This window comes from Ursus americanus, chromosome 9 (assembly GCF_024610735.1).
Source record: "Ursus americanus isolate L20-20 chromosome 9, mUrsAme1.1.p, whole genome shotgun sequence".
NCBI classification, from domain to species: Eukaryota; Metazoa; Chordata; class Mammalia; order Carnivora; family Ursidae; genus Ursus; species Ursus americanus.
The window spans coordinates 34,423,611-34,436,036 of record NC_142135.1 but is presented as its reverse complement, the minus strand read 5'-3'; the positions used below and the strand labels follow the sequence as shown (position 1 = coordinate 34,436,036).

Genomic DNA, 12,426 nt, shown 5'->3' with positions numbered 1-12,426 from the left:
TGCAAAATACAGTTGTTTAAAGAGGAAAAAATAAATGTTTTCCATCAAGTCAGGGACATTGTGATTTTTTTAAATCTCAAATCATTTTGTAAATCAAAGATACACCCATTTATTTTAAAGGCAAGCTCTTGGAAAAAATCTTGGGAGTTAATAATCAAGTTAATGTAGTAATTCTAAAGCCCATTGATCTATGTTTATTTTAATAAATCTTACTACATGCATAGTGCACAACTGAGAATTATTATAACCTGGACAAAGTCACTTGTCTTATCTAGGAACTACAAAATGGAAATTGCAATTCATATGTAAAAAAAGATTTTATTAAGAAATGTCAATTGTCATGAGACTGCCTCTGTTTCTGGAAAGGTCTTGGTATACTTAGAAACAATCTATCTGAATCGATTTTTTAACCAATGACAAAATTTAAATACTATCTGTTATCTGCCTACATACACCTGATTTAATGAATATTTTTCTAAAGAATAAATTATATACTGTCAGAATTACAGGAAAATTAATAACTGGGATTTTGAAAACATTATATGAACATATGTAACATTCATAATTATTGGGTGACAGACCCAATTGTTCATGTCATTTATATGCTCTTTACATAATCAGGACTCCTACTGGAGTTAAGAATATTCTGTGCTTGACATTTGGATGAACATTTGGTGGGGGAATACATACCTTTTCCCTAAGTTTCTGTAATACATACACATTTGCAAACAGTGCTTTGTAGATAAACTTCCAAGAAATTGGCTTTCACGTTTGCCTGCTGTGCATGGAACTGGGACATGGTTGGGTTTGCAAGATGAAACAAATAAATGCTTATCAGTTCTCGAGGCAAGGTTTTAGTTAATGCCTTTCCATACCTTCCCAACCCCTCTACTCCCCAACTGCAGTTAAAGTTCAACCACTTAGAGTTTGAGTGCAGCACAGCGAGACTATGATTGATACCATCAGGCACTGACACTGTGCTTTGCTATTGGTTCAGGCAGCCAGGCAAGAGGAAAGCGGTGCCAACTCTATTATAAAATCCCTGCCTGTTAGGATAATTCTGCAAGCTGCCAACTTAATGTAGCAGAGAAGGCAGATTCTCGTTTTGTTTACTCTCTATAATCAGGATGCCATGAGTCAAAGAGAGCCCATTGGACCTTCTACTAAGAATCTTCCTGTATTAAAAGAACCTAATCTAAGTGTGTCCATGTACAATCTAGTGTGTTGTAGCTCATTTGACCTTTAAAGACCCTTGCTACTGGGTGGCTGACTGTTCCAGCTCCTCCAAAGAGGATTTAGTCTATTTCTTGTAGTATGTTGCCAGTAGGGTCTGTCCTATTCAAGTGGCCCTTGTAAATATATACGTTCCATCAGCCCAGCTCTCTTAGTTGTGATTGGAGCTGACAAAGGCCACAGAGAATATTGCATCCTGCCTGTCTGAGTGTGGTCCACTGCGCGTGAGGTATGGATAATTCACTGACCTGACTGTGAATCCTAATACCTTAGGAAATATGCCTGCACTGTTCTCTTTTGGCTTCTGTAGTGCTAGGCAGGAGTTATAAGGGAGTGGAAAACAACAGTCTCCATGGATTACAGTCACTACAGGAAGATTTCTCTATGAAATACATGGTCAAAAATATGGACAACTGCCTAGCTCCCCAGAGGGATCACTAATTTGCTGACATAAAGTTGTGTTTTATACATTCTGGCCAAGATAACTCCATTGTCAGTAATAACAATAACAATAAAAGAAGTCAAGTGTCCCCAGGAAAGTTGCTTTTATTTGTTTGTTTGACCTGGAGATAGATCAGCATTTGATGAAGTTATTGTAATCTTTAGAGCACCATCATACTGCCTCTCTCTCTCCACGTAGCCTCTGACTTCTGTGATTATAGGACCATAACTAGTGCATCTGAGCTAGTACCTACCACAATCTCAAGAACATAGTAGGTATTTAAAAATATTTGTGTCGTGCATGAACGTTTTCTGTAGTTAGGTCATCTCCAGGAGCAGCAGACAACATTTTCTGTGTACTTTTACCGTGAATGTTCAGGAGGAGAAACAGGCATGGCATACTCTTTTTAGTGCTCTTTATCACTCAGCTCCTCTGAATCACTTGACATTTGCATTTTTAGTCATTCTTTTTCTCTATCATTCCTAAATAATTCACAAGCATTTGTGGAGTCCATAGTCTCATCCCAGTGTCTGCGAGGGTTTTGTTTCACACATGTCTTCTAGGTTCGATGCTGCGTTCTATGTTCTCAGTGCCTCTGTACACAGCTCTCTTTGGAGAGCCTTGACCACCCTGTGGTGGTTATTACTGGATTACTCATCTGTCTTCCTCTTGGACCGTCCACTACACGAGGCAGGGGTCTGGCTTTCTTCTTTCTTCTCTGTCCCCGTGTATGATGTTGTGTTTGAACCACGGTGGGCTTGTGTTGATGTTTATAGGATGAATGAATAAACAAATGAATAGAATGAATGAATGAATGAATGAATGAATGAATGAATGAATGAAGCCATTGTTAGATCATCTCTAGGCACTTGTTTTCAGATGGTGGCTGGAGAAGTGAGAGTCCGGGGCACATTGTATGAGGTTGTTGTAACTAGCATGTCACTAAGACCTTTCATCTTAGCCTTATTATTGATGTGGTGCTTTACTGAGGTGTTTCTTGTGATCAAGTAAGAGGTTCAAAACTAAAATACAAAATGATCTTTATACAAGATATAGCACTAAAAATGAGCTGTTTGTATAAATTACCAAAAGCCTACAGGCAATAGAGCTCGAAATGAATTAGATCAGTCCTGGTAGTAAAATCAAAGATTTGAATGGCCTTTAAAAAGCAGCTCATGCCAGTGGCTCTTTGCTTTTGCAGGGCTGTTCTTTTTGATATTGCTGTGGCACACCAAGGGTTTCAAAGTGAGTGAAAATTTCGGTGGGACCAAGTAAAACGTGGGTCACATGATGCATCAATGAAGTGGTTTTTAGAATACATAACTATACAATTTTAGAACAATGAGTGATTTAAAGTTTTATGTTAAACAAAAATAATAAATGTGGTATAAATGAAAAAAAAATGCTTGGTTTTTCCCAGAGACCACATCTTAATATTGATGTACTTACCACATAAATAAAGGTGCTGCACCCATTCCTTTATTCCTTGGTAAGTCAACTGTAAATGATATACCCACTATGTAAAATAAGGATAAATTTAGTCATTTACACTCCTTCTGTTCCTCCCAACGTTTTATGACAAATTATTATTTTTAGTTCTGTTGGTCAGTGCTATAATCTTTAATAATTTATTGGAGCTTCCTTTTTTTTTTTTTTTTTTTTTGTATTCATGTTATTTCTGTTATATCTCTTGATGCCCCTTGTTTTAAGATGAGGATGCCAGTGAGTTTACTACATTTCCTCCCTCCCATTTTATGTCTTACCTTCACCAGCTCTTCTTTTGCCCTTTCGGTAACCTGGAAGTATATTGGTGTTTACATTCTGCCCTTCAGGGAAGGATTTTAAAAACGATTTAAAGAAAAAATTGAAAACCAAAGCCGATAAGTGACTTGTCTGAGGTCTCTTAGCTAGTTAATGTTAGAGCTAGAACTAAAGCTTGGGGCCTTTGGGGGCGCCTGGCGGGCTCAGTGGAGGAGCATGTGACTCTTGATCTCGTGTCATCAGTTCAAGCCCACATTGGGTGTAGAGATCACTAAATATATTAAATAAACTTAAAAAAATAAAAGTAAAAAAAATAAAACTTAGGGTCTTTGACTACCAATCTCTAGGGGGTTTTCTACAGATAAACTCATGAATTGATTCATCACATATTTTTTGAATGCCTACTCTCCGCCACACACTACATTAGGTGCCACTAATACAAAAACAGAAGAAATGGTCTCAAATCTCAAAGTTAAGAGTCAGGTAGGAAAAACAGATATATAAACAAATCACTGCTTCAGTGCAGTAGTGTGCAAGGGAAGATGCTATCTAGCATCTTGGGGTTTTTTTTTTGTTTTAACCTCACAGGTCAGAGATTTGAGAAAGTGATATAATTAGAAGTGATGGCTTTAATATGTTGCAGAGAGAGTGTTTTACACATCTGATTTATGCATGTTTGAAAAATAAAAAAACTTTGCTGATACACTTGAAGGAAAGTATTGGTTGTCTATTTCAAGATTTAATGTGAAAGCAACAATTTTTATATATTTAAATTATAAATTATGTGATATACTTTATGTGTGCAGCGTGTTCTTATTTCAGAGTATCCAAATATTCTTCAGTTGTCCTTATGAGATTGTGTAGTATTTTGATTCCAAGTCTAAGGTTTATGCATTTTTTAATAGATCCTTTTTATGGTGACTTATGAACTTTTTTCCTTTCTTTCTCCCACACTCAGATTTTCATCACTGTGAATTGCCTGAGTACAGATTTCTCCTCCCAGAAAGGGGTGAAAGGACTTCCTTTGATGATTCAGATTGATACATACAGTTATAATAATCGTAGCAATAAACCCATTCATAGAGCTTACTGCCAGATCAAGGTCTTCTGCGACAAAGTGAGTAAAGATCATAAAGGTATCTTTGTTATTAGATATTACTTTTAATTACATTTCCTCCTTGTCACCTTCTCTTGTCTAGTAGTGTCGAATTAATCACCTTATCAAGCACACTGGGAGTTGTAACCTTTCATTTTCAATTCCTATTTGATATCTAGGGAGTCATCAGTCAGCTGTTGTTTTTTTTTTTTAGTCAATCATTTTATCACTAATTTAATGGCTGATTGACATTGCACTGTGCTACTCACTTAGATAAGTGAGTAATAGATTAATAGTTTTTACTGGGTATAAGCCTGTCCCAGAGCAGATTAGTATAACCTTTATTATGGGTTAAATGGGGTCTCATCTGGAGCTTTTTGGAATAGAAATGGCACCTATAAAATAAGTTCATTAATAAACATGCACTCAGGAAGAGATACAGTTTTTTAATCTCTCTGAATCCTACCATAAGAAGATACAGCAATTAGAATAGCAAAGCTTAAAATCCTATGGTTATGTGACATAAGATCCTTACAAATCCCAAATATGAGTGGGAGTAAACAGCAAGTAGTTTTGAGACCTGTATGATATCAGCATCATGAGGGAAACCAGTGTGGCTACTTGACAACCAGAGAACAGGAAACCTACAAAATTGCCCCAAGGTACTCATTAGAGATTGAAGTGTGCCATCTGAGGACAGCATGTGAAACCAGGGTGGGAGGGTACAGATTCTGTAGACTCCAATTTGCTATTGCTGGTAGATGCAAAGGGATGGAACATTGAAGTGTTTGGGTCTCAAAACTCTGGAAAGTTATAAATTAAAGTTCCCTTCTAGGGCTAAACTCTGCTCTGAGAAAAAGCTGCTGGGAGTAGAATCCAAGTTGAATTGGACTTCCCCCACTCCTCGAAAAAAAGGGGCAAAAGAAAGAGAAGTTCCAAATAAAAAGGATGAGGACAAAAGGCTACAGAGTAGACAGATCTCAGGAAATACAGACTATTTTTTCTTATAACTTTGTGAACACGTCGGAAGAGAGAGCATGAGAGCCATGAAGTCAGCAGAACTATCTTGATCCACTCATTTCGCTTAAAAATAACCATCAGAAAAGAAAAACAGTTGAATCCCATACATTGTCTCATGAAAAAAGAGATTAAGATCAGCCTGACTTCCTTGGGGACAATGGGTACCTGCCCATGAAACAGATGACAGCTACACCTTAAGTTCCAAAATGAGCTAAATGAAATTAAGAAAATCGTAGAAGTCATGCAGATCAACATAAATCACATAGAAAAATTCATGAGTTGTTTTGAAAAGAGTTGTGATAGAATTCAAGAAAGTATTCAGAAATAAAAGATTAAAATATTTCAGAAGTGAGGACTACACTAGAAGCAAAACAAAAATGAATAAATAAACCACGGAGCCTTAAGAGAAATACAAGTTGAAAAGAGAAAAATTTTAAAAATCAAAAGGAGTAAAAAACGAGATGCAAAGAAAATAATAGATATAGGACAGAGGTAAAGAAGATCCAATATACATGTAATAGGAATCTTTGAGGGAGAAAACTAAAACAGTGGAGCAAATCAAATGCTTAAAATGATAAATTAGGAAAATTTAAAGTATAAACTATATATATAAATAATATAAATATATATTTAAACAGCCGACTATGTACTTGGGAAAATTAACCCAGGATAATCAATACCTAGTTGTTGACTTATGAAAGTTTAAAAATATTCTTTGAGCATCTAAGAATAGAATAGAATAGAATAGAATAGAATAGAATAGAATAGAATAGAATAGAATAAAAAGCCATTTGTAAGGAAACTTTTATCATCAAACTTTTCAACAGCACTCTCAGGGACAATTAGGTAGCCTCCCCAGTACAGAGGGCCAGTTAGGTCAATAGACACAGTCGTGTAAATGAGAAAACAGTGTGTCAATTGCCAGAGTCACACAGCGAAAAAGTAGGGGAGCTGGATGCAAATATAGGTCTGATTCCAAACCCACACTTCTTGAGTTGATAACCAACTGTACACATAAAAAGCCAAAAATGACAACTGATGATTCAAAACCTCAACAAAGAGCCAAGGTAGCCTTTAAAAAGTAAAGAAAACATACAAAAATCAGTTAATATCTTTAATTCAGCATATTAAACACTAAAAAAGCATTTTCAGATGATGTGCAACATGGAATTTCTAAAGTACAAATGGGACAGCATTTAAATAATTCGAATTCCCTCATTGTATTCCAGATACTCTAAGGGAGATTGTAGAATACCCCTCCGGGAATCTCCTTGGAAGTGAGGAATGGGATTGGGGCAAGAAGAAAGGGAGGAAAGGATGGAATAGAGACACTGGGCAGCCCATTAACCTTTATTCTGCAGCTGGAGTTGAACGTGGGAAAGAGAGGCCTTAAGGGATGCTCATATAATAATTGTTTTCAACCATGTTGATATGACAAATACTAAAATTCAAAACAAAAGGAAAATGCAGGATGAATAGAGAGTGTTACATTGTCGTTCACCTATGCCCTAGGACTCAAAGAAACTAGTGATATAAAGTGTTTCCAGTGGGTAGTTTTTAGTTTACTTATCCTGATGTTAAGGATTAAGGAAGAAATCTCAAGCAGGGTGTATTAACCTTAACTGCTAGTCATTTTTCTAATAAGCTAGATACAAAATCTTGCACTGTAATTTGCCGTATTTGCAGCTCTAATTTCAAAACCCGGGCAAAACTTACTCCTGGGAAATTAAAAAGAGAAAAAGTTTAATTTTTCCACTTTTCAAATGGGTGTGTAAATGCGAATGATTATTTTGAATTCTCCTCTAAACCAAAAGAACTAAGAGCTATTCCATTTTAAAATCGTAAGTTTCCCAATCACAGTAAAGAATCTTAAACAGATGGAGTTCCACACTATTTATAGTTCTCCACCTTGATTTATAATTAACACACTTGTGAGAATCAAATAAAGACGTTCTCTAATTTTTTTTGATATTATGATGCCTCAATGGAAATACATGTTTTTGCATTAAAAAAATTGGGGATCTGTCTATATGTCTACCTGTATTAATACCTATGTCTATGTCTTTATATCTATATTTAATTACTTCCATTATCTTTCCTGAAAAACAAAAATTGTAGTACTATAAAGAGTAAGTATGTATTGTGCAAAACTTGAGAAATAAAGCCATGTTCTTTTTTTATAGTAGATTTTTTTCTCTTTATTAATTCTTGTTTGGAAAGATCTTGGAGGTGACGATTGTTGAAGATTATGAAAAGCTAAAGATACCCCTGCAAACCATCTTGGCACCTTGGCCAGCTTTCAACTGGTTATGGACACATTCTTAAAATAAATTTAAGAGAAATTATTTAAGTGTCAAATAAAACAAAGATAGCCATCACCTTTCAAGAGGTGCCAAAAGTGATCACAATGTAATCAGGAAATCTTCAGGCATATTTTTTAAATCTAACTCTCCATAGTGAACATTTAGGTAGAGGAAATTATTTTCAAATGATAAGTTTTGGTCTTTGTAGCAAATTATACTGTTCTGGAAGAGCTAGACTTTTTTGCACTTTGGTAAGAGTGGAAAGAATATCTTTTAGAAGCTTTAGGTCACAAATAATCAAAGGGAATAAAGGAATTCATGGAAGGTCATGTTCAAGGAAGCTTTCTCCATCTTAATTAAATATATCTGAGTTTCCCTGGGTCATTACGAAGTCAAAACTTTATTTTAAAAATAGGAACTGTGGTTCTCCTAGAAATGTTTGGAGACTATCCAGACTTGTTTTGTCATGCTGATATTTGAGCATTCTGGGCAGGAAATTTCTTATATAGACGTGGCACCAAGGCTAGGCTCTGGGGGAGCCACTGTAGGTTTTATGTTAATCCATTTGGTTTGACATATCAAAGAATGCCTGTAAAATCAGGTGACTTTATTGCCTGAAAATTGACCCTGAACATATATAAGTCTTGAAACAAATTAATTGCAGGCTTTTTCCTTGAAGTAATAGTACAAAATAAAGCACCAATTTAGAAATAAAACTGCTTGACAAACCTTCGGGTGTATCTTCAGTGAATTGTAATTTATACAGATAGAAAAAATTTTACATTTTTATTTATATTAAATAATATATTGTACAGAACTCCAAGTACATAGAAAGATGTCTTATGGACCCAACAAAAAAAGAATAATAGGAGACTTTTGCTTATTTCTCCCACCAGTTTCAACAAGGCGATGTCTATACATTTAACACTTTATTTTCTCAAAATATTATATGTTATCTAGACACAAAAACTCTGCAAAACCTTAATATATCATGAAGAAACTTCCAAAGGATGTATTTCTATATTTTACCTCCCTCTTGCTGTGAATTTCCATGGTTTATAATTATCCATGACAATTCAAACCTTAAAAGTGAAGCACTATAAAATAATTACTCCCTTTTGGTAGTAAGTTTTTTGACATAAAAACATATTTAAATATCTGGTTAAACTGTTATATCTGTCCAGATCTTATCAATGTAAAGCTCTTAGCACTCACCTGGCACAGAGTAAGTGCTATGTAAATATTAGCTATAATTACTCATTTTTCAAGAATTAGCTGTAATGCTATCTCCTTTATGATGCCTTCATTGCCCACAAATCTCCAAATCTCTTGTGTTGTGCAGTTACTTTAGCCAGAATTGGGAATGTGCTTTTTTTTTTTTAAGCCAATTTAATAAACAAAACATGTATCTCAGTGTTTTAATTCAAAGATGTCTTTTTCTGTGAAGTGCCTATTTCATGACTCCTGTTCATTTTTTAAATTGGTGCATTAGTTGTCTTTTAAATTTGAATCATTATTTATATTAAGGATTTAGTACTTTATGATCTTTTGTTGCAAATATTTTCACCATTTTGTCCTTTGCCTTTTAATGGATTTTTTTTTCTTTTTTTTGCATAACAGGATTAAATTTTTATATTTTCAAATCTATCTTTTTTGTGTGTGATGAGTTAGGGGCAATTTTTAACTGGAGGTTGCTAGCCAGTGTATGCACCACTCTACGGATACTGTCACAAAGGACAGGCAGGAACTGTAAATGCGTATCTGAAATCTAGGGGAGGAGTCTAGTCTGGGGGTGTCTATCTGGATGTTGCCTGTTTAGAGCATCATGGAAATATGGGTGCAGGTGAACTCTTCTGCAGCAAGAATGGAGAGAGAGAGAAAGGAAAAGAAAACCGTTGGAACATATATATTTGGGGGATTGAGAAGAGGAAAATGAGTTAGCAAAGCTGACGCACAAGAGAGATGATGATGATGATAATAGTAGTAGTCGTCGTCGTCGTCGTCGTCGTCGTCGTCGTTGTCGTCGTCAGGGAATCCTTGAAGGCCAAGAAGGAAAGAGATATAAGATGATGGTCAGTTGGTTAAGGAGGGTGGGACCTGGCAAGAGAAGCCAGTGAAAGAGTCAGATTACCAGGAACAGAGCAGTAAAAAGAAGGTGAATAGACCAAACTTTTTTCTATTTGGTTGAACAACCACCAGGTTCAAGCATTTATGAACACATTAAAACAAAAATTGAAATCATACTTGTATGTGCAAAGTGATCATACATTTTATATAGTTTCCTTAGACTCTACCTTCCTCATTTCCACTACTGTAATGATTTTTAAAAGTTCCGTGACATCAAGCAAAGGCAAAGTTTTATAGAGAATTCACTTTCAACTTTAAAGCTCTCTCTGTGCCTAGGAATGATGTTAACAGGCCAATCTTTATCTTAATGACATTTTATTATAATCCCTAAAGTTATTTAACTGGCCCCACTGGCATAGGAACCTAGGCCTGGTCTTTCTTGTGGATTCAAATTGAAGTTGTATTAATAGGCAGGATTTCAAAAAAGGGAGAAATCTCAAAGAAGTGGATCACTCAGAGGCCAAAATATAGCACAGAATAAGGATCTGTCTTAGCCTTCAGAACCAAGGCCTGACCTCCCTAGAGGCACAGAAATGGGGCTGCCTGCTCTCCCTTTACCCCTGGCTTGGTTCTTGTCCTAAAGACTTGTGTGTGGACACTGTTATTGCATGCTCTGATAACATAGCTGGCATTGTTTGTTTTTCCCTGTCAGGGAGCAGAAAGGAAAATCCGAGACGAAGAGAGGAAGCAGAACAGGAAGAAGGGGAAAGGCCAGGCCTCCCAAACCCAGTGCAACAACTGTGAGTGTTGCTGAGGAAGGGTGGGCTCTGGCCGGGCCACGTCCACTAGGGGAACAGGTGGAAAGAAGTGGATGGTGGGTGAAACTGTGGATATGTGAGGGATGGTTTGCTTTTCCCTAGCCATGAAGACTGGGAATTGTCTCTGTGAAAAGCAAATGGAATCACATGATCACAGATTGTTTGCGCTGGGAGGGACTTTGTAATATCATGGAGACCAACATCTTCCTCCTCCAGACAAGGAATCTAGGGTGCAGAGCAGGACAGGAGGGCACGAGGGCTCCCCCTTAAGAGTGCTCACCTGAAGTTCACGCTCTTTGTGTTGGTTTGGCAGTGGGAGAGGGGGCGATTGTAAAGTGTGTTCACATCTGTGGCTTTTAGAAAGCTTCAAGGAGAAAATAGGGAACTCAGACTAGGGCTCACAGCTGAGAGTTCTTAGTCATGCATAACCCTCTCACGTCCAGCCTCTGATGGGAAGTTGGCGGCGATACCTTTACAGAAGAAGAGTGACATCACCTACTTCAAAACGATGCCTGACCTGCACTCACAGCCGGTCCTCTTCATACCTGATGTTCACTTTGCAAACCTGCAGAGGACGGGACAGGTAGGACCTACCTGTTAACATCCACCTGCCATTCTTCCCCGGGGCTGGTGGAGCCTTAAGACAGGATCCCATGAGGCAGTGTTGACCTTGAAAATAACCCCTGCAATCCATGCATTCCACAAAAAGCCAGTCATTTCATAAGAAAATGGATTTTTATAGAAAGGAATGTCTCAGGAGAGGAAACTGACTTAGTAAGGGGAAGAAGAGAGTGAGCTGATAGTAGTGAAGTGTTGACAAAGCAGCGAAAGAGGAAGAAAGTTTATCAGCTGGGAGTTTTGTGTTGTCGGTTTGGTCATGTGGGATTAGCCTGGTGCAGTAGAGCTCCATCTAATGGTGGGAAATTGAAACGCACCTGTAACTTCAGAAAGTTGCCCAAGAGGAAAAATTTTTTGATTACAGAAAACCATATCAACAGCTTTTCCCCTAGTAAATCAACAGTTCCCATTGAATAGTAAAATCATTCCACACCAAAAGAAAAATGAGATTGTAGACAAGCCTTTTTAAAAGTAATTCCTGTCTTCTAGTATCTACAAGCGAAATTAAAGAGCTAAAATTAAAATAACAAATACCCAATAATTAACTCATTATGGTAGCTCAAGTTGATGAAATATTAGGTGGCCACTAAAATTATAATTATGTAAATTATGTAGCAACATAGGAGCTAGTTATGATAATGTTAAGTGCAAGAAAAAATTAGAATACCCGTTTGTGTCTGTACCATGATTCTAGATATATACCTGAACTTGAAGGTAACAAAAATTGTAACACTTGATGCGTAGGATTAAGTGATGGGTGATTTTTTTTCTTTCTTTAGTATTTTTAGTAGTATTTATTTTATGTGATAAATTAAAATAGGGTAAAAAAAATGTACTTTCCTAGCATTAGCCAGATTTGTCTTTCACTAAATCAGTTGGGTTTTAGCGAATCTTGTATGGGTTAGTTTTCTTTTAAACTCAAAATCCTCTGAGGAAAGGTTTGTTTTGAGAAATAGGGCCATACTGACGTACTCAAGTTTTTCTCCGATTCTAAGTGTTCAGACATTCAGTGGAATTGACCTTAGTCAGGAGGGGAAATCATTACTGGCTCAACTTGCTCTTTCTTAA

The 12,426-nt window shown here is 36.5% G+C and overlaps 1 protein-coding gene across 3 annotated transcripts in view; it reads left to right on the top strand.

Moving 5' to 3' along the window:
- The window catches only part of GRHL2 (grainyhead like transcription factor 2), a 164,137-nt gene that overhangs the window by 107,926 nt on the left and 43,785 nt on the right, over positions 1-12,426 (top strand). For all 3 annotated transcript variants that reach the window (XM_087864683.1, XM_045805842.2, XM_045805841.2), the window contains exons 9-11: positions 4,395-4,553; positions 10,635-10,722; positions 11,184-11,323. In XM_087864683.1, the coding sequence (XP_087720809.1) occupies positions 4,395-4,553; positions 10,635-10,722; positions 11,184-11,323 (387 nt within the window). The remainder of the gene's footprint in view (positions 1-4,394; positions 4,554-10,634; positions 10,723-11,183; positions 11,324-12,426) is intronic.